The 23,024-nt window shown below is 39.5% G+C and overlaps 1 protein-coding gene across 12 annotated transcripts in view; it reads left to right on the top strand.

The window, feature by feature from the left end:
• The first annotated feature begins 1,814 nt into the window (after positions 1-1,814).
• LOC306808282 (OX-2 membrane glycoprotein-like) overlaps positions 1,815-23,024 on the top strand; it is a 22,679-nt gene continuing 1,469 nt past the window's right edge. The window contains exons 1-8 of one of the 12 annotated variants that reach the window (XR_013775954.1): positions 1,815-1,906; positions 2,761-2,842; positions 3,588-3,917; positions 4,978-5,244; positions 7,021-7,131; positions 8,968-9,084; positions 13,227-13,344; positions 13,877-14,833. Coding sequence is in view for 5 of the 12 variants with exons in the window: in XM_079318690.1 (XP_079174816.1) it covers positions 2,785-2,842; positions 3,588-3,917; positions 4,978-5,244; positions 7,021-7,127 (762 nt within the window). In the remaining 7 variants the exon portion in view is untranslated. Of the gene's footprint in view, positions 1,993-2,760; positions 2,843-3,587; positions 3,918-4,977; positions 5,245-7,020; positions 7,132-8,967; positions 11,038-13,226; positions 13,345-13,793; positions 14,834-22,179; positions 22,198-22,299; positions 22,908-23,024 lie in introns of those variants that run through there. The other 11 variants (XR_013775949.1, XR_013775950.1, XR_013775951.1 and 8 more) reach the window with 11 other exon arrangements.

Below are 23,024 nucleotides of genomic sequence, written 5' to 3'. Positions count from 1 at the left end.
GACCAGGTTAGACCTTTTGTAGACCCATTTGAGCATTTGTGACTTGAAGATGCATTGTCTGAGCATGATGATTTAGGGGGATATGCTAGTTGATGTGAGCAGAGTCAGAGAGGAGTTGAATCAGCAGAACAGGTGTCCTGGTATAAACCTCTAGCAGGCAGTAAAACTTACTGTGTTTGGTTTTACTGGAATCTGTATCACTGACTCCAGTAACCTTTTTTTTTTCCTTTTTGGTGTTAAATAACAGCAGCTTGGATCAGCTGTATTATATATTTGCCTTAAGCCTGTACAGTTTCACTGGCTAGTAGGCCAAATGGCTCTGCTTATAAGAGGTCAGAAATCAAGTCCAGAAATCAAGGCAAAAATGAAGATATTAGCAGTGGAATGTGTCCTCCCAGAAGGCAGAGGAAAGAATAAAGGATAGACCTCATTTGTGACAGAAGGAATTTTAAATTGTTCCTTCCACCAGCATGCATAAGCTAAATAAATAAATAAATAAATAAATAAAGATTAACAAAGACCTCTCTGGATTTTAGGACAAGAGCTCTCTACATACTCTCTTTCTCACTAACTTCAGAGGATTTATCATACCAGAAAGTCCATGACACCTTGGCTACCACCAGCTCCAGAGAAGGTAATGTACCTTGTAAAACTTGATAAAGATTAATGAGCTGAGCCAGGTTCCTGTAAAAAGAAACTGTTGACATTAGAACACAGAATAAGGCAGAAGGGCATTTTTGTGCCTTGTTCTCCTGTAAATATAAAAATATTTGGAATCTTCCACCATTGCTGGTTTGTCTGGTATATTTTTCATTTGCCTCTGTCTGCCCTGATGTTACCTGTGGTTTTTGCCTACTACTTCAGTACCATCCTTTCCCTGCTCAACTGTAATTTATGCCCTCTCTTCTAAAGAAGCAGCCTTCTTGTTTTCCAGACCCTTTCATCATTTTCTTCTTTCTTCTCTAGGTTTCTCCAGCCCTCTGAAGAAGTAATAACATTTGCCTAAATACAGACATTTTCCACTTCAGTAGATGTGAGTTACTATAATATATCACTCAAATCTCCCCAACATCCTCTTTATTTTCATGTAATAAGAACAGGAAGATTTCACTGGGATTTCCCTCCTTTTGTTGCTCTACTTCTGGATAAATTTCAGAGGCAGTTCTCTCTGGACTTCCCTTTAAAATCCCCTCAGCTATAGTGAAAGAACAAAAGAAACTTGTTAGCACATTTTTCTCATTAAAACAAAAAGAATGTGAAGTCTGTAGGTACATCAGTCTCAAACGACTGCTGAGCTAGTTGCTGGCCTCTTTTAGAGAGAACAAAAAGGAGAAGGCTGGCAGAGGGAAATTTAAGTGATTTAAGACATAGTGATTGATTCTAGGAGATAGAAAGAAAGGTAGAAAAGAAGGTAGTGGTAAAATTGAAATTTTGTTGAAAAGAAGGGGGGCTCAGCCGGCCTCTGCATTCGGAAGCCTGTGTGGCGTCAGAAGGGTGAACTCTGAATTTAAACTTCTTTAAAGTTAGAGGCGGTTCCCAGGAAGTGGCGGGGGAGCGGTTTATCCATGGAGGGGCATAGCCCGCGGCTCAGGAGCCCTCCGAGACATAGTTTAGGGAAGGCACAGTAAAGGATTTGAGCTTTTTGAGCTTTACTTGCCCCCGTCTTTAACGCTTTTTTTTTTTTTTTTTTTTTTTTTTTTTTTTTTTTTTTTTTTTGTCTTTTCCTTGTTCTTCTCCTCCTTCTCCCGTTTGTTTTGATATTTTGCTTCCCCACCGCCTGGGGCACCTGTGATTGGAGTTTTGACCGAAACAGATTTCTTTTTTTCTGTGCCCGGTACAGCTGCTGTGTTATAGCTACATGCTACTGCCTCGTTCCTCACGGTGTGAATTTTTGTAGCTACCCCGGGTGAGTGCAAGGGTGCATTAAGGGCTTTAACGGGTGCTAAAACAGTGAAGCAAAGGATTGTTATTGAAAACTCTGCTTGCCTGCAGGTGTGGTATATTTTCTACTGCTTTATAAACAATTCTGTGATTCGGTAGCTGCTGCTTGCTCTGCTGGCCCTTGGTTTCTGCATGTTTGTAGGAATATCTATTTGAATTTCTTACAGCTGTGCTCAAATATCTGACTACACAAACTTTTTATTCCACTCATTACTGATGGGTTCATGTTTCTGCACATAACAACTTGGTCTCCATTCTTGGTAACTGGGGAGTTGTTTTAGCATGTTTTGAAATTTAGCATGTTTAAAATTTAACCCGTTTACTGGTTGTGTGTGTATGCAAGTTTGCTATTTGCAAATTTGTTTTTAAATACTTTTGTCTTCCTCTTATTTATTTATTTGCCAGTCCTCTTTTTTAACCTGTGTAATACAGAAAATCCTTTTCAGTTGATTGGGTTTTTTTTATTTTTTACATGCAGTGAAAATCTTTGAAAGGTTGGGCTTTGCTTACATTCTTGACAGAGTCCAAAGATACTTCAGCTAGTTTTGCAGGCACTGGCCAAAAAAACTGGGCAGTGGGTAGAGTGTGTTACAGAGACATTTTTTTTGCAAAATGTTTCCACTTGAATTTAACACTAGCTTCAGTTCCAGACAGCCCTGAAATTCTGTTGTAGGAAACAGGGCAATAAGATTTGTCAAACCTTGCTGTCTGACCCCAGAACAACAGCCTTTCACATTAGAAATCTTCTGTTAATTTTTGCACCCTGAATGTACAATATCACCCGAAGATGATCTGTCGTCTCGCCTTGTCTTTCTTTAGGTTAAGCAGATTTTTTCTTCCAAAATGACTTTACGAGTTCTGGTTTTGTGTTTGGCATATTCTGGACTTGGAAAGACAGGTGGTAAGTTGAATTTTCTGAAATCTTCTTGAAATTGTTTGGGGAACTGGTTTCAGATTTCTGAGGCTTCAGCAGAGTAAGAGACAAAAGAAATACAGATTGCTGATGCTGTTTAACTTAAAGAGCTGAGACAAAGACATGGAGCTGATAGTCGTGACACAAAATCTCCTACACCAGCATTTAGAGATGGGAGGGACAAGAAGCATCACATATCTGCAATGACACTGTCCATTGTTAACCTGAGTGGACAGCTTTCAAGAGTGGGGCATCCCTAAAGAACTTCTTTCCTTTCATCTCAAATGTATCATGAACTCTGAAACTACAGTTCAAAAAGCCTTTTAAAGGCATTTTGATGTTTACTTCTCTGATAATGGCTTGGCATGTACTTCTCTTATGCATTGAAACTTCCTCTAGCTCTTAGGGAACAAAAATTGAGCATTTACTGAGTATAGGGAGTCAGGGGCTGATTTAAGAGAGAAGTCTGCAGATATGGATACAGAGATAGGTAAGTATTTTTGGCTTTTAAACAGCTTAGAAGAAAGCTAAAGCCTCAGCCAGTGTAAACCAACATAACTCCACTGATTTCTTAGAGTATGCAGGAGATGGACTCTTTTGTAGGGGAAAGCCATAGAAACAGTATGTAACTGAAGGGATTGTGTCTGTAGGTAATCCAGGCTTTAGAATTCACATTAAGCTCTGAATATGTGTGATATCTGCCTATCTCATTAACTGTTGACTGTCATTGCAGTGGTTCCACAGGCTGGACACACAGAAGTGAGGATGGGTGACAATGCAACTCTGAGCTGTGCCCTGACAAAATCCATGGAAGTTTTGCAAGTGACATGGCAAAAGGACTCAGAAGGATCAAATGATGATAATATAGCTACATACAGCAAAACAAACGGACTAAAGATTCATGAGCCCTATAAAAGCAGGATGAATTTCACAAGTTTGGAACTCAACAAGACAAGCATAACTTTTTGGGACACTAGAATGGATGATTCAGGACATTACAAGTGTCTCTTCAGTGTTTTCCCTGTGGGCTCCTTGTCAGGAAATATCCACCTGAGTGTTTTTGGTGAGGTTCTCTGCAGGGATGTGTTTCTAGTGAAATAAGAGGTGTTTTCTCACCCACAGTATTTCCTTGAGTAGATTCAAGAACTGCAGTGATAGGAACATCCCTTGGTGGAACATGATGTAGAAGCAGAGCACTACTGTTGTGAGCAAAACTCTAACTCACAAAACTCTGTGGGTCTTCAAGACTGTTGTGGTTGTTTTGGCTCTTACTTGTTATTCCTTGAGTAGCAGCTGAAAAGCAAGGAGTAGAATCTTTGTAAGTCCCTGATCAGTCCCAGATGGAACTTGGGCAAACCAATATTGCCAGTTGCAGTTTCCTTTTGGTGCAAGGTACAACCCCAGTGCTGTGAGCTGCTCTGCCAAACCCTACCAGTGATAAGGAATTAGCAGATAGGAACAAGAAATTATTTTACTTAACAGAATATTTTAATATGTGGATTTCAGATTGAATGAAATCTTTGGGGTAAAGAAATGATAAAAGAAAGGTTTCATAAAATCAGGCTGCTCTGCTAAATTAGAGCTAGCCTGTCACTTCTTCTAAGTGCAGTTTGCAAGTTCCCATGTGAAAACAATCTTAGTATGAAAAGTTCATTAACACAACAACCTATTCCTGGGTGCAAAACAAGTGCATATGTGTAAATGTTAAGGTTTGTCCCATGAGAAAGCACAAAACGAAAATGTAAACACTTGAACCTTAGCACATACACACAAAATCACCTTCTGACCAATAAATGAAGTAGTAAGAAAACTAATAACCAATTGAACACAATGTTTGTAAAAACTATATAAAATGCGTTATGTGGATAAAGAATTGGCTTTTCCCACATGAAGAAAATAGAGTCTTGCATGATTGATTACAACAGTATAAAACTCCAGTGTGGGGGGAGGAGTATTGAGTCATGGTGGGGACCTGACCCAAGGAACTCTTCTTACATTCCTTGCCATTGGGCTCAGTGTGAATCCAGTGAGCTTTGCTCTGATTTGTAATGGTTAGGCTGCCACTACTGCTGATGACCAAGTGCTCACTGTGGTGATGACTTGTCTCATTTGTCTGTTGGAAGGTCTCAATGCATCTGTCCATCACAACATTTCTGAAGATCATTTGATAGTCATCTGTAATGCTCATGGCTTACCAGAGCCCACCATCACCTGGAACAACCTGTTCAATTCTACTCCTACACAGCAGACAGTCAAGCACAAAAATGGGATTGTGTCCATCACCAGTAAACTGGAAATCTACAACATTCAGAGCATCAGTGCACAGGATTTGACCTGCACAGTAAACAACACAGATGAAGCAGTTGAATTGCCTGTGAAAATAAAAGGAGGTAGGTGAGCAGTACAAGCAACTTGTTAGCTTTCCCTTGGCTTCCATGTTTTGCAGTAGTATATTTGGATAGGAATCTTCTGGGAAGAGGAGGGAATGAGATGTGTGTATGTCAGGAAATCCTATTTGCATCCATTGTTGCCTTTGAGGTACTTACATATTGGAGTCCTATCCAAGAGGGGAAAAAAATGCCAGACCAATGAGCTAGGGAGATATGGGGTTTAGAGACACTGTGCATTTTGCAGCAAGTTGAACATAGATTTCCAAGTAGGCCTTCATAATTTTAACAGTCCAAAAATTAATATAAATGTGTCAGCTGATATCTGTGAGTAGAAAGATGAGTAGAAACTCTATGGGTTGCTTGATGAACTTCATAGCAAATTCATAGCAAACTGTCTGTGAGTCAAATGTTTCAGTTCAACTTACTGCATGTTTTGTTGTATTTAACCACTATACTATGATTTCATTTCTCTGATTATTTGCTAAGGCACATGTCCACTTTCTTAATGGTCAGGGAGGAATAGTACTTTCAGGCATACAGGGAGGGGGTCAGTTGAAGATTCTTACATTTGGGTTATACAGAAATCTTCACTACATTAATGTAACATATGAGTATCTTGTAGTGTTAATTTTATTTCTTCTTCTAACATTCTGTTCTGCTGGAAAGACTTTGACCCTGTTTCTGCAGATAAGGAACAGAAACATTAAAAGCTGAAGTACCATTCTTAGTTTATACAGGAGCATTGACTTGGGTGATTTAAAATTCATGTCTCTATATCCAGAGACATAAATTGAAGACCACTTGTAAATTAGCAAGACAGGAAAAGCAGGTTGTAGCTGTGGGTTAATTCTGAAATTGCATATTCAAGAAGTGATTGTTATAGGAATAGTGGTAAAGAACAGGATATGATTTTCAGTATCTGCTCTCTAAACATTCAAAAGCAATTTCGTTTTTAATTCTGAATTACATTACAATTCTGAAATAGCATAATAATCTTTTTATCCTATCTCCAATGTTATTTTGTTTTGGTCATTTAAAATGTGTTTCTCAGAAAGCAGAAAACTCATACTGTTGCTCTTTCTAAGTGGATACAAAACAGCTAACAGCTTGTTATTTTAACAATCTTCTATTTTAGAGGACAAGAAGTTCAAAGGAATAGTTCAAGATATCTTTGTTAAAAGATACAATAGTTATGGCTTGAGTCAAATAAATTTCAAGTCATACAATTTTCCAGCTAATGTCAGTGAAATGAGCCTTTGTATACTATTTTGATTAATAGCAGCCAAATAAGTGGCTAATGTCTAACCAGGGAGAAACATTTACATTCAGCTGTCAAGTAGAGCTATCTCCAGGCAGCAAAACATAGCCTGTCTTCTTTTCTTAAGATTAATGTTGCCTTTTCAACAGTGTTAAGTGTTTAAAAGTAAAAACAATAAAATTCTGGGTGAACAAAAAAAACCTCTTCTGGAAGTAAGACTTGTATGAAGTTCTGCTTGTGTGTGTATGCCAGCCACTATCAGGTATGGGAATGGCAGTGTTCTTCACCATGAGCACATCTTTTCTTCACATTTTCTGTGGGCAAGTAGTTTATTTTTGAAGATACATAGGTATATCCTCTCTTTTGAGCACTTGCTGCTTTTATTTACCTTAGCAACACCTTTAACTATATCAGAGGAACTGCTGTCATTAATCAGACATCCTCTTGGCTTGTTTTGGTTTTTTTCTCAGTAAACTAGATTAATTTGATGTGGTTGTTTTGTTGTTTTGTTTTCACAGAAGAGGGATCATCTCTGCTTTGGTTGGTCATTATTGCAGTGCTTCTAATAGTCATCACAGTTCTGATTATTCTGTTCTGGAGGAAGATCCTATGTAGAAGGAGTTGAAGTGGTAAGTCACCAATGTGTAGAAGCATGGTTTCCTAGAGCTCATAATAAGGTCTGATCACCTGCAGAGAAAAATGAGGTTTTGTTGGGATACCACTGGGGGTATGAGTGTCATATTGGACAACATAATAATAATAATAATAGCAATATGTTTACAGTTTTTAGAGGTTGCCTCAGTTGCATGTAAGTTTAAGAGCTGTTTTTCCACTGCCAAGGGACAATCCAAGGCTGAAAATTGAGGGGAGGATTCAAGCAGAGCAGGACATGCTGCTCTTGGTTTGCTTTGAAGTAGCAGTATCAGCAGAAGTAATTCATTTATCTTTCACATTTTCCACAAAGTACAATATGCTCGGATAATTTTTGGCAGGTGAAGTAGACCTTGGAGAGAAGCCCACTCATGCAGAGTGATGACCTCTCAGGGGAAGCATTTTCTACTGGGATGGCACCATCTTTGCATTATTTAAGACAAATATAGTAATATGATGAAGAAGTGTGCTCAAATTTGGCACATGAGTGTGTTTCCTAGTGATGAATTTAGGAGAAGGTGAAGTCAGTGTAACGTCTCTGAGTGTATAATAACCTCGTCATGGATCAATTCAATTCTTTACTCTCAATTAGTAGTAACACAGTGTACAGAAAAAGTCAGAGGGGACCACCATAAGCTTCAGAAATCACAGAAATTTGATAGTCATTGGGAGTTTCACTGTTGTTTAACTAAATCCAAATTCCATGTCTGGTTTTAAATTCCACTAATATTTTTAAAAACACCAGCACATACTAACTCATTTCCTGACTATTAAGATACCTGTTTCAGGGCAATAATATGATATAAAGTAAAGAAAGGTTTCAAGGAGTATCACACCTGTCTTTTGTGAACAGAGACCTACAGCATCTACTATTAAGTGGGTTTGACCTATTGAATATACTACTGCCAGAGACATAAAAGTCTTCACTGAGAAGAAAGAAAATTGAACAGTTCTTACACCCCAGATATAATGTCTTAATTGTAAAATGTATGTGAGACTTTCATTGATCCTATAAAAAATTCAGAAGATAAAAATTTTTGTTGAATTTTCAGATCAACATGAAAGCACACGGAGTTCTTTCTTAAGTATTACTTTTTAAAGGATCAGAAGAAAAAGATTAAATGCTCACAAGAAAGATGTGTCTTTATTCTAGAACAACCATTTCAAACACAAATGAGCTTGTACTAAGCTTATCTTGAAGGAGAGACTTTGAGGTGGAGGTGATCTGATAGAGCTTTGGGATCACCCCCTAGAGCAGATCTGGGATTGACCAGGAAAAGAGAGTGCCAAAAAGCACAGGTGCTGCCCTGCAGTGTTTTGAAGCCCCTTCATTGCATGGCAGATGAGAACCACATTAGGATGCTGTGTCTGCACTGGGGCCTGAAGCTGGACCAGTGTCACTCAGTGAAACACAGCTTGAGAAGAACAGTTGTTCAAATTTAAGCTGAGGATGTTAATGTGTCCTGGCATGACTCTGGCCTGTGGATATTAGCAGTTCCCTGGGCAATGCCCTTGTGTGGGTTCAGTGGTAGTTTGCAACAGGGCCATCCCTAGTAGGCAGTGACAGCAGATTTCTTACAGCCTGCACCACACACTAGGTATCAGGCTTGGAGCCCCCAGGCCATTTCAGGTATCCTTGTGCCATGACATGGGTCATGCAAGACACGATTTCCTGCTGTGGAGTCACTGCTGTGATGCACAGCAACAGAGCCTACATTTGGGAAACTGAACAGAGCCCCCTCCCCTGCCTTGTAAGGAAAGCATAAGACACAGAAAAGCATTAGTTTCAACTGAAAGCACCTCTTTTTCCTTAGCTAAAGGCTCAAAACTTGAAACCCCTCAGTGTCTCCAAGAGGAGTGGGCTCTCATGTCCTGCTGCCTGGGAAGATGTCAAGATTCCTGGCCTCACATATGTGCCAACATGTCACAAGGTCAAGACTTAACATAAATCCCTGTTCAGTGGGAGAGAGGACATCAATTAGATGAGCAGCATTTAGTAGAGGATGTTTGTTGGGTTAAAGTTTATCAAGAAAAGCAGGATTTGAATGACATCAGTTGTGTTCCTTCCGGGTTTTCATGGGTTTCGGTTAATGCTAATGCATTATTAATGCAGAATGTGATTTCTGCAGTGAGGTTGCAAGTCCTTAAGTCTCTGTTCTTTTAGCATAATCTAGTTTTTATCAGCCATAGTCTGCATCTTTTCAGTTGCACCTTGGTTTTGAGCTTCAAAAATGTAATGCACTGACCTGGACCAGTTTTTAAAAAAGGCAGAATTACTTTATTCAGGATAATTTTGACCAACTGATCATATTCCTTCCTATAGTGACCATCTTAGTAAAATGTGCAGTCTGTCTTTTTAATTTACATCTCTTTCTCTGAAGGCATCCTTAATTAGTTTGCTGTAAAACTTCAGTGGTGGTGCAGTTTGATCACTCCACCACCATCTAATTCTTTTTTCTCTCCCAGGATGCTCTCTTCTGCTGGTGGCTAAGGGTTACTTACAGTTCATCTTGTATATCATTCCATGTATGTGGCACTTTTCTGGCCATCCTTAGAATACTAAGAATATCTGTGAAGCTATGGTAATTTTTCACACTTATATTTATGGTGTATTATCACTCCACAAGTGTGGAGTGATGGGGAAATCCCCAAAACTTCTTAGCCTGGTTTTGTGGTGACTTGTTATTTCCTTGATCATCTGTAAAATATGTTTAGGCTTTTTAAAGCATAACATAGTTGGTAGCTGGTAGTTGGTCATAAAAGGCAGAACTATCTTGCAGAAAGCCCTTTTCTGGTTTTGCCCTGCCCTGTTCTCAGACTGGCTGAAATGAGATGCAGTGCCTACACACATATTTTTGGACATGCTGTTTGTAACAGAACAATAGAGAGCTAATAGCACTGGCTCAAGAATACCAGGGTCTGTCTGGGATTTCAGTACTTCTTTTCATTCTGCACTAGATAACAAGCACAGCCTCTCCAGGCTTGCCAAGATGCTCAGTTTTTAAAGTAAAACAACAGCTTTTCGTCTGGGTGGCTGGGGAGCCTTCTCTGACAAAGCTTCTTCCAAGTGCTTTTGCTTCTGAGAGTATGGTTAAGTTTTGTTCTGCTTTTATTTTTGTTCCTCTTCATGGTAGATACTTGGGAATCAGGTATCTGGGGCTGAAAGTTGATGTCCTATCCCTCAGGCATTTGCCTTGTGTACCACTTAAAAAGCATACATCCCTTTTGGTTCTCCCTGAAAATCTCCCATGTGAAGTGTCTTTACAACATTTATGGATAGTAACTTGTTTGGAATAAAACTGAGCAGCCTTTGTGGCAAGTGCTGACACACCAGCTTTGGAAAATTCACATCTCATCCTCCACCAAGTAGGCAGGAAAACCCAACTCCATGTAAGTGCAATGAGCAGGCTGCAAAGAATCACCGGGCATAAATTCTCCCATGTCTGAAGCTTCTTGGTGCTGCTCATCTGATGAAAAGTTACATCCTTTCATTCCTTACTTAACTAATAGAGCTTAGCTACAGACCACACTGAGATAAAGCAGTTCAGTTAAGAAGCCAAGTGCCTGGGTAGAAGCCAAATAAATGCCATTAGCCTGAATAAATTCCTGTGACTTATCTGTCAATTATGTCCTCACTTGAATGCTTTCCACAGCATTACTTGCTTATTTCATGGCTTGCAGGGCACTCCTATTTCAGCCTGGCCAATTAAAAAGCTTTATAGTTAATTCTCAGGATGCATCAGTCTGCAGGGGGATAAAATTCCACGCATACTTTTTTTCTGGAGGCTTGTGGTAACCCGTGAGGAAGGACTACTTCACAAATGAATATAGAGGCCAGAATGGTTGGGGGTTTTTTGTTTGGTTGGTTGGTTGGTTTTGGTTTTTTTAATTGGTCTGTTGATCTCTCTTGAGTAGCTTATATGGGTTTAGCCATGTAGAAAGCTTCAGAAATATTCAAATAGTATGTTTGTGTTTAAAAAAACTGTAATACGAGGGGAAAAGATTGGGGCTTCTAATTAAGTAAATATGAAATTGAATAGTTAAGAAAACTGAACAGAATTAGTTAGCCTGGAAGAAGAAAACTTCAAGAGTCATAGGGGAAGGGACTAGGCCAGACCAAAAATTCCATTCTGCAGAAAGCACTAGCATAGAAATGTTTTTTTCCTGTTTGGAAATCAAAACATTCAGGCTCACCTTCAAGTGGAGATTTTATGGAGCTCAAATGTAAGCAGACTGCTCTTAATGTTATGTTTACTTGGCAAGGTGGTGTTCAGTCAAAGGTTGGACTTGATGATCTTGGAGGTCTTTTCCAACCTTAATGACTCTACGATGTCTGAACACAACCAAAAGATGCTGAACCTCAGGGTGCTTAATATGTTAGACAAGTACTCCAAAACAGGTTCAAAGTACCCCTTTGCTATAAGCTGGAGATCACTTATTACCCTGCATAGGAATTTAAGATTCCCTGGTTGCTGCCTTTTGGATTTGATAGTTGCTACAAACAGCTTAGAATCAAGTCTGGTAAATGCAAAGTAGCAGCTTGGCTGATCAACTATAGCATGTGGGTATGAGAAACACAAATTTTGGTGGCCAAATATATCCTGGAAGGCTGGGAAGTAAGTGCTATGCAAGAATTCAAGTTTTTGGGAAACTGTATGAGAACAAGTACTTGGTTACACTTTTCATTGCTTTGTTTATGGTAAAGACAGTAATTAATTCTGGAAGAGTCATTATAGTAGTATCCTCTGGTCTGTATTCAGTTTGGGGAAGGCTCTGTTTCTACACTCTAGGTTAAAAATTACAGCAATTCTTATCTTACAACTTGGCATGTTTCTTCAGTGTTTACTTTGACATTTGGTTTTCTTATTAGGAAGAGATTCGTTAGTTGAGAACAGTATAGTAGCAGCTTGGTTTTAGGAGAACTTTCAGAATAATATTTCCAGAGAAGACCACTAAATATCAGACTATCACATGACAAATTCAGGATATATTTCCCTGATTCATGAGACAGATGGATATGACATACTTCCTCTGCTCATAGAGGAATGGGTTTCTGGCAGTCACATCCCAGCTGGCGAGGCTCATTGAGGCTTGATTTCCTCTCAAAGTGTGGCTTTAGTGGGAGTAGGAGATTATATTTGTCCTATTTTGAATTCCTGCAAAATAGAAAAAAACATACAATGAGTATACAACAGCCTCATTCCTTCACCCATCTTGATACTAAACTGAAGAAACCCCAAACCCAAGCTAACCAACCAACCAAAAATCCCAAAATATCACAGTATAAAAACAGTATAGACAAACAGTCTTAAACAGAGCTACTATGGGGAGGAATTAAAAAACCAAACCAAACCAAACAACAACCCTTATGACAAAAATGTCGGTGAAAGGGTAATTCTGCTTTCAGGCTGCCCATCAGGTTTCCTGCAGACATAAATATTTTGCAACTTAAGTGAAGATGTTTTCTGGGTTTAATCACACAGTGCTTCCAGACAGGTCCTGTTCCCTAGTAATTCCACCTAATTTTCTGTTCCCAGGAATGTGCCTGCAGTACTCTCTGGTCTGTATCATATATATAGGGAGCATGAGCACACTTTGTAAGGTTTCCATGCTTTAGTACTACTTGTTTTCATTGTGAAGGACAGGGATTGCTGCTCTTTTATTTGTATTCCCTGGCATGTTTTGCTGGGAATAGCATGCTCCTTATCCTGCTTTTCATTTAGAAGACCAGGGAAAAGGAAGTGCAAAGGAGGAAGGAGGGGAAGGTCACTGGATGAACTCTGGTCTCCTGGGCCATGGCTGGGGTTTTTGTCTGGAAGGTTGAAATAAATTCTGTTTTGCTACTGCCAGGAGGAAGGTGGTGGTGTATGAAATATCTTGGAGTTTGTATGCACATCTAAAGGAAAGGCATTGAAGTCTATGCTACTAAAACACAAAGCCTTTTCTTTGAAAACAGGGAGCCTTTTAGTATATGTGACTAGTACAATTTCTATCCTGTTAATCATATTTGTGCTCATATTTCATTATGAAGTAATTTTCTGGTTTTTTCTTCTCCTTTTCATTCCAATAATAGGGCTTTGTATATAACCAGAAAATAAAATTCATGCTGGCAGCTGAAAGGGAGAGCAAATAGCATTCCTATAATATGTGAATAGTTGCCTCGCTGTTTCAGTTTCTCATTCACTTCCTTGGTAAGAATTATTTATATACCTGATTCCAAAATACATTACAAAATACTTTGTCTGAATGCAGGTTTATTAGATGAGGAACCTCTTTCATACTCCTCTACATGAAAAGTAATGATGTCATATATTTTATTATTTTCTTCAAAGCCCTGTAAAGATAGATTTGCAAACTGAATCTCAAGCATACAAAAGATATTCTGAAATATCAAATCACTTACATATGCAATATATGTGTATTCATTAATTATTGATGTATTATTACAAGTGAAGAAAATTGGTCTACTTTTCACAGTTTACAAATCCTTCCAGGGTTGTGTATATTCCTTATGTCATATTCTGAGTGTGTGTGATTTCCAAAATTAAAAAAGCAGGGAAGTTGCTCACCAAAGGGTGGGTTTGTAACTGCTGCTCCTCACTTTCCCCACTGTGCATTTCTCCTTCTCCTGTCCCAACAGCAACTACACTGCTAAGCAAATCCTGAGATAGTAACACAGTGACAACAACTCATCCTTTCTGGGGTTCTTTTTGTGTTTTCTAGGACCCTTGAGGATTTCCACCCATCTACCAGATCACTAGAACCCAGCAGCCTGAAGTCAACATTACACATAGGGACTTGACTGGCTGGAAAAATGCAGCAAAAAAAGGAGAAAACATCATATATACTGTCCTGTCTGGAAGCTGAGATGATCACTGAAATGACTAACACAACCTTTGTTGTTTGGTCTAGGCCCTTAAAATGTAGGACTGGAGGGACCACTTGGTCTGCTGCTCTGCAGAGGAGGAGATTTTTGTCAGGCAAAACCTTCTTTGCCGTGCACTCTTGATCCTGCTTCTGGACAAAATATATTTGTCTTCTTCCAGCTGAGTTTTGAAAATGTCCATGGATAAAAGCTCTGCAGACTCTCTTCCAGTGCCAAATTATTCTTGCAGTAGAGAAGGTTTTAATTTTTTGCCAACATCCGTCTGCAATTCCACTTGCAGCGACTCTGAGAGTTCATCACTCTCTTCTGTCATCCGGTTTTTCTTTTCTTATCCAGCTGTTCCAACTCCTTTTTCTCTGTCTGGAAAGACCTGCTGCACTCAAAACCACAGGACTCAAACCACACAGGATTTGCCAAAATTACTGGGGAAGAGCAATAGGACTCCAAGCAGGTGACTGCATAAAGGCAGTAGCAGCCACAGTTTGGAAGGAAGAATTGTAAGTAATTTGTATAATATGTAAGTAATTGACTTTATTTGACTTCTTTCTAATCCTGGAATGCTTTCTTCTGTGTTTTCTGGGGTTTTTTTAGGGATGTGTGTAGAGGGGTTAAATATATGAGTCAGGAGGAAATGGTAATAAAGGCCAGTAGTGGGAACATTGTCTTCTCCATCTTTTCTTTCTATTAAAACTCGGTCCTACTCCTTGCTGAGCTGTCAAAAAGCATGGATTTTGTCAAGAGTATTTTTGCTCATCTTATGCACTGTTCAGAGTAGTCTTTCCTGTCTTCATCCATTTTCATTGTGTCTTTTTAAACACAGATAAATCGCTTAGCTGGCTAAAAGCCATTATTCCATGGCTGGACCTCACTGGGTGGGGTGTCCCACGCTGAGCTCAGTATCCTGTGTCACTGCTGTGGCTGAGTGATATCAGTTGTCAGTCTCACAGAGACTGAGTTTCCTGATTGGTCATGCCTTTGATAGCAGATAAAGAACTGCACTATTCTTAGGAGCTGGGACTTAATTATGCTCCTGTCCCAGTCTGGGTTAGAGTTCCTCTCCCACCATCCCAAGCTGCTCATCACTGCCAGCCCAAGGCTACTGATCTGGCCATTTCCAGTCTTCCCACAAGTTCCAGGAGCTTTATCCCCTCTTGCTGGGCAGCAGGCTGCTCAGGAGGACCATGCACTCCTGGGCATTGCTCTGCAGCTCCTCATCTTCGTGAGGGGATGAAGGCTCCAGGTGTCCTCTGCTTCTGTGCTTGATTTGGTTGGGACAGGGTTAATTTTCTTAATGAGGCTGCCATTCTGACTGTCCCCTTCCTTACTGGGGGACTGCAGCTGTGTGGTACAACCTTCCTTCTGTCTGAGTGTTTATCATTGTATCAGGATAACTCAGACTATTTTCTTCTTTTGGCTTTGATGAGCATCCGTGCATCTGAAATACTCCATCTTACCAGAGTGCACAGCAATTCAGATTGTGCCTCTTATGTCATTTGTTTACTAAGGGTACAAACTGTCAAGCTGAAAAATCAACAATGAAGATTTAAAACTTAGGACTGACTCAGTGTTCAGAGCAAACATTTTGCTGGTTCTAGAGCAGTGGCCTCTCCAGAGTCTGGTAAAAAGTTTTGTGTGTCTGTCTGCTTGCATTACTGGGATGTGAGGAGTGATGGTTGTTCCACTATTGTAGACACAATATGAATAATTTATTTGTACATTTCACTTTTTTTAATAAAAAAAATAAAAACCTGATCCAACCAAAATACCAACTGGTCCTTTTTTTTTTTTTTTTTTTTTTTTTTTTGTTTTGGGAGGGGGCGGGGGGGTGTAGGCTTTTTTGTAGTTTTGATTCATACTTTGCTTCTTTTCTGAGCAGAAAATGGTAATTCATGGGCCTTTTAAGGTGTTTTGGGATATTTTTTCTTTTTAAAAGAAGTTAACTTTTATTTTAAAAGTTTTGTTCAAGCCTTTTGAAATAAATTTACAGAAGTATTTTTGACCACAGCAGCTGCAATTTAGTTCAGATTTGTAGATAACCTCAGTCAATCAAAACAGTGTATTCTATACTTTTACAATTATTGTCTGTCATGCTTGTTCCTTAATTATTTTTTATCTAAAGTTACATGCTCTACTGATACTGATTGTCTGTCTTGTTTTCTGTATTTCCTGCATGAAAAGAAGCCAAATAAAGCAAATTTGGACATAATTTCTTTCATTTGTAGCACAGTGCTTGTGAGCTTTTATAAATCAATGAGAGAAGTATTATGCATGAGCTCCAAGTATATGAATAATTCCTTTGGGAAAAGCAGTGGTGACCCAGTGTACTCTTTAATACATTTGGCATTTTAAAATTAATTATGAAACCACAATAATTTTTGTTTCTCATTACATCAACTTGCATTTTTCTTCTTAAAAGGTGTTCTAATGAGAAACTTGACTATAGTTTAAAGGATGTGTCAATGCTACTGTATCCCTAGAGAAGCTGAGTGTCATGGGGTGGCCTTAGAGTAGATTGGCCACCCTTAACTTCACAAAAATTAAACGTGTGCAGAACAGCATATTTTCTCAGGGAAACCTCAAGGTTGGTGTAAAATCTATAAAAGGTTGCTTTTTTTGGCTGACAGCCTGGTCCTCAGAACCTGTCAAAATGTTTGCTTTAGTTTTCAAGTCACAGTGCATTGTTTAGTTCCTACAGCTGTCTCCTGTCTTTGTGTTCTTTTATCCCTGTCTTAATCACATCAAGGATGCCATTACCCTGAATTGTGCTGACATAAGGGACAGGAAGGTAAAGTGGCTGTGAGAGATAACAGCTTCACAACCACCATGATGCAGAGATGGTCCTCAAACTGCCAATACACAGGGCTGGGTTCCTATGAAAGATGGAATTTGAAAAGAAAGAAGGAAAAATCACTTTTAATTACATTGTGAGAATTACTTTTCCTTTTTGCTTGGGTGTTTTGAGTGTTGTCCCATTGCCTTGCCACACTGACTACCCAGCCCAAGGTCAGGCAGCTGCTCCAGCTGCCTCTGAGGTAGTGAATGCATCCTTGCTTTTTTCCTTTATCCTATTTTTATCTTTCACCAACCCATGAATTTTGCCTCTCCACATTGTTTCCAGTGTCCAAGTCTGAGAAGTAGACTTGGGATGCTTCTGGGTGACTTTTCCATATCATGTACCTGCCTGCTTCACTTCTGTGTCTCCCAGCTGCTGTTCTGATAACTAAAATGCTGTTTGCTTTGAAAGCATAGTGGCAGCTGCTCTCAAAGTCTGCTGCATAACAAGATGTCAGGGAAGGAAGCTAAGCTAGAAGCTAAGAGGATGTATGGTGGGCTTTGTCTGGATTTTTTTCCTTCAAATGGATTGAAGTTAGTGGCAGAATACACACTGAACAACATCTTGCATGTTGGTGACCAGTATTTTTTCACCCAGAAAGGCTTAAAAAGCTTTCCAAGTTGAAAGCACTTAAATTGTTTTTTGAAAACTATATTTAACCTGGGAGGTGGTAATAAAGTGAATTTGGTTCTTTGAGTCACTCTGCCTGCAAGAAGGAAGTGTGGCCACCTGGAGAGGCAGAACTGGAAAATAAAGAATAGGATTGCAGCCCCAGCCTTACTCATCTGGGTTTCCTTAGAGGAAGAGGAGGAGACGTATTTCCTTACTAATTTCAGTCTAATAAATTACTTCTGGAAAACAATGTAGCTGAGTGTAGTGGCTGACAAAAGAAAGTTTCCCACTTTTCCCTTGAAACAGAGGTTAATCAGGTTGGTCCTTGCTGATGATGTATGGATGAGACATTGTTTGTTCTGGCAAGAGTTTGTTAATTTAATTTGATAAGGAAACACAGAGTGAGAGACCAATTCATATTTGATTTTATCCACTCCTAAAGTCATCCTGATTTCAACTTCTTTCCTCTTGATTTTGCCCTTTGCTGTTCAGGCTTCCCTGATTTATTGGTCCTGGACAAGTTCCTTCCTAATCATTCTTGTTCTTTGCAAAGAACTTGGCCTGAAGCATGCTATTTTCTTGATGATGTGGACATGCTCTCCATCTGGTTTCTCCCTTTCCCTTGCTGGTACTCGAACATTCACAGCAGTCACTCCATCCCTGGAAGGTGTTTTTGCCTTCCTGGGTCACAATACCACAAAGTGAGAATAGCTCCTGTGAAATCTTGTCCTTATTTCCAAACCAGGATACAGCCCCTCAAGGAAAGTTAACATGGACACCAGTAGACAGACCTGGGGAAAATATCCCTGTCTGTCTGCAGGAGCTCCACAGAGACCAAATCCTGGGCACACACTGCCTGGAGCTCATGTGGAGCCCACTGCCATGTACACTTCCCTTGCTGGGCTGCATGATTGTTCCATTAAAATGTACAGAAAAAGAAGATGTGCAACTGGGGGCCTGAGTAACCTGATCAATGTTTCACCATGGAGTAAAAGGAAAGCACACTCTCACCACTGCTGCATGTGTTAAGTTTGATTTCTATTAAGCAGCTTGTTATTCCAGCTAACTGATCCTGTGTAGGGATGATGAATATTGGCATTCTCTGGCATCCTTTATCATGTCACAACCTGGGATAAGACAGCTCAGTTGGTTAGGGCATGTGCTAATAAAGCCAAGGTTGAGGGCTCAATACCCCTACGGGCCATTCATCTGGGAGTTTGGTTTGATCATGCTGTGGGGTGCCTTCCCAGAACTCAGAATATTCTGTTATAGCTTTGAAATTCACTTAGTAAGTCTTGTTTCCTTTCTGGACTAATTAACCTGGAGTCAGAGCTCTGTGATGATCTGAGCAGCACGCCTAATGAGCAGTTCTCCTAATGAGGAGAACTCCTTAGGCTTTGATGGAAACACGAGAGAGTAATTTCTTGGACAGCATGGAAGGCAAAATGTTGGGAATGAGAGATTAGAAAGAAGCCTTGGGGTGAGGGAAATCTGGCTTGTTTCCCTGACAGCTCTGAGTGTCCCAGCACAGAGTGGTTGCTGTTGTCAGATGAGAGAGAGCTCATGTGTCCTGCTCTGCTCCCAAATTATGCAGCTGGAGTCAAGTAGCTACTTATGCTTCTGTCTGTGTGAAAGAACAGGGTTGGAATTGAGTCAACAAAAGGTAAATTTGTTCTGTTTGACCTGAATTAATGGTAAGACCTCAGATGAATTATTCAGGAATATTTCTGCACTTAGGTACATAGTGCTTCCTGGGAGTGATATTTTAATTTTAGAATTTGCAAGGAGTTTGTCATAATATTATCATCAATAGGGTAAGCATGCTGCTGGCCAGAGTTCTTCTGTAGTGAACAGTTCCTCTCTCCCACTCTCCTCAGAATGCCCATCTTTTCTTGATTTGCAGCTGAGAGTCCTACCTTCTAAACTGATTTGGACACTAGAGGAGCTAAATCTTATTGCAACTTGCAGTAGTAATCATGAGCTGAGATCCTTTTCCCATTTGCTTCACTGGAAGGAGGATTTGTTACTCTGCCTGCACTGCCCAGCCATGTTTTGGTTTGGCTGCTTGTCAGAAGCAGTACAGTGGTACAGTGCCATACGAGCAATTAAAACATTGGAGTTGGAGAAATTTAGTTCCTTGAATAGGTTGTCTGCCTCCTAGACAAAAGTTGAGTTTCCCCTGGAAAAGCAGAAATCCCAGTGTCAAGGAGGAGCAAAGATATGAGTTCATGAGGTTTATGTGGGAGGTGTTTGTTGGTCTACCAAGAATGAAAACACTGAAGAGGGATCCCTCCTGTGTGGCCCTGTCCCCTACAAGTCAGTAAGAGAGCAGAGGTGGTGTGAAGGCTGTGATGGACTTACAGCATCAGGCTGTAAGGGTGACCCAGCACAGCCTTGTCTAACTACCAAGGCTGAGGTTTTTGCCAGAGTCTCCCAGTTTTCATAGGATTTCCTGTGAATTGCTTTTTGGGACTGTTCAGTATCATATGAGATCTGGATTCTGAGTCTTCAGATACATTTCTGTTTGTGCTGTGCAAACCATATTTCTGTGGGAAATGTTAATCTGATACTACATTTGGGAAAGATAGAACTTTCTGCTGTGGGATAAATGTTGTGCCTAACAGTCCATATAAACAGCTTATTATGCCATTCATTTTTGTCATGTGAGTAGTGCTTCCATCTATGGGAATAATCTCATTCCCAGCAGGAACTGTGTCTCTGATGGCAACTCAGATATTTTCTCTTGTTGCACAGCTTTTCACATTAATCTGCGCAAGAGAAAGAACCTAGGGGTAAAAATCAACCCTAGAAATCTGTATAGGCACCTTGAGAAATTTTTAGGCTAAAACCAAAGAAAACAGAGCCATTGAGAAAGATCAGATGTGGGAATCATATGTGGTTTATGTAAGCAGCTGACTGAATCACCTGGAAGAGATTTCTGGTTTCCTGGAAACAACCCAGGATGTTCTATTCCTCAGGGTGTTTTCCCCTTGTGTTTAAAATTAGGTTTCTGCTGAAAGGTCTTCCCTTCTCAAACTTTCCTGTATTAGTTGAAAGGTTAGTATCTTAATAGAATATTAAGGGAATAATAAAAATAGGGAAGGTATTCCTGGAAACTGCATAATTGTTTCTTCTGTTTGTTGATAGAAGTGCCACATATTAATGGCTGGCTTCTCATTTCTTCTGCCTTCACTCAGAAGAAACTCAGGATAGAAACTTCACTCAGGATAGAACGCACGAGAGACGGATTTCTTGTTTGGACTTGGTTGTTTATAAAATCTTATCTAAACTACAGAGTGTTCTGCAGCACTTCCAGCTAACAAGCTAAAAGCAAGGAAAATTGAGGTGTATCTATCTAGTTACAAGGTCTTTTAAAGGCTAACTATCCATTTAAAAGCTAACACCTATATTATTTATGCTTTTGACTCAATAACCAAACACCTGTGACCTGCACTGCAGTACTAACTATCCAACCCAAAAAACACTACCTGAAATCATGAAGATGGAACAAGAAGGAAGAAAGAGACAATGCCCAAGAATGTCCATCTTGTCCCATACCCATTACTATATTCTAAATACTATATGCTATATTCTAAAACACCAAATTCAAATATTTAACATTAGCTGTAAATCCTGTGCTCCATGGTTTAACTTGACTCTTGGGGTGGCATAAGAAAACTCAGTTTAATATCCTTGCATTGTTTGCTTGCACTGTGTACAGAGTGGCTGTTTGGATGGTGTGTTATAACCCATGCCATTATGGAATGGGCTTGGGTAGGCACAGCTTTCATACAGTTAGAATTTTGTATTTCTAAACTGGTTGTACTGGTATACACTTGTTAGCCTTTCCTGATGAAATGCTTGGGAGAGCTTTAGAACTAAAAGAATTTATATCCTTCTGAGAAAGTAATTAGCTTGGAACTGTTTCTCAGAGTAAATTCCCCTGAGAAAACACTTGGAGAAGTGGGTCTGTTTTTACAGCCCTGTCCCTAAACACTGTCTTAGGCCAGATTTGGTATGATTTATCTTATCTGCTGGCATACACATATATGGTGCATTATGGTTTTGAAATGTTATTGAACATTTATTTTATTCAGCATTTATTATTGCAGTGTAAATAATGTCGACTGAAGAAAGGAAAACACCATCCTCACTTTTGAACTTTCGCTTCCAAAAATAGGAAAGTCAAAAACAGGCAAGAATTTTGCTTCCAAAAATAGAGCAAGTATAAACAATTGGGTTTTTGCCTTTCCCACTAAAATGGGAATAAATACTTTTCAAGATAAGTTTTTCAAGGTTTAATAGGTCTTTCAGTTAGTGTCTCTTAATGTTCTATTTTACCTTTACAAATTGCTATGAACTGTTTCATGTTAAAGGAATAGAGACCTTTTGAACAACCCTAAATAATGTAAAATTCTACATCTTCAGAGTCTAAATTGCTGCTCTGGTTGAAGATTAGAGACTAGAGTCGAGGGAAAATAGAGAGCAATGATAAGGATGTAAAACAAAACCGAGTAAGTTTTTCTGAGACATTATGTAAAGGTTTCAGAATGCCACTGAGACTTTAAGTAGAGGTTTGACAATATCACTGGAAAGCAGATTAATAAAAATATGGAATAAAAAAAGAATTTACAAACATATGAAAGATTAATAAATATTCATTAGGTTCATTAAAATAATAATCTCCTTTCCCAGTGGCATTCTCGAACCAATAACTATGTGGACATGGAATTGCCTCTTACCTGACTTGAAGAGGATTGTCTTAAAGGAAGAGACAAGAGCAACCTCCACATGACTCCATGTCCTTGTCTGCAGAGCACTGTCAGACACATGATGGTGGAGCCAAATCCCTGGTGAGGGGAGAGACCCTGAGCCTGCCCTGTGTGACATGGGCTGCCACCAACACTGGGCTACAGAGCAGGAGAGGAACTGCAGCAACAGCAGACATGATCATGGGAATTACAGAGGATCACAGGGGAGAAAAAGTTTACTTTTGTGAAGAGGAATTGAAGGAGGCCACTTCTTTCTGTTGTGGTGAACATTTTGATGGAAGAGCAAGTCAGAGATCAGCTGCAATTTGAAGTACAGGAGAGCCCCTCTGGAAAGTCTATGCTACAGAAACCTGGTACAGGACTTCTGATTTTTGCTGCTTGTGTGAACTCACCTGTTTCCAGGTCATTTTGCTAATGTCTTCTGTGCTAAAACACCCCAAACCAGACCCACACAAATTCTCATGTGTACAAGATCATTTCTGTTTATATTACTTCAGTTCTAGGTATGTCATTGGTTCTAGATAAATCTTCAAATAGAAATATGTGGAAATATAGATGTTTGGGGTTTATTCTTGCAGAAAATACTTAAATAATACTCCAGATTCCTTCTTGGGGCACAGGTAGTAATATTTTGCCCTTTATTTCAAGATGAATATATATACACACATATATACATATATACATAAGAAAAATGTCTGATTTTGCTATATATCAGAGATTTTAATCTTTCTTTGTAGGCATTAGAGAAATGTTTAGACCACTGAGTCT

The sequence above is a fragment of the Erithacus rubecula genome, assembly GCF_903797595.1.
Source record: "Erithacus rubecula genome assembly, chromosome: 1".
Classification (NCBI taxonomy): domain Eukaryota; kingdom Metazoa; phylum Chordata; class Aves; order Passeriformes; family Muscicapidae; genus Erithacus; species Erithacus rubecula.
Note: the sequence above shows the minus strand (reverse complement) of the source record. Positions and strands in the feature narration are given on the sequence as shown.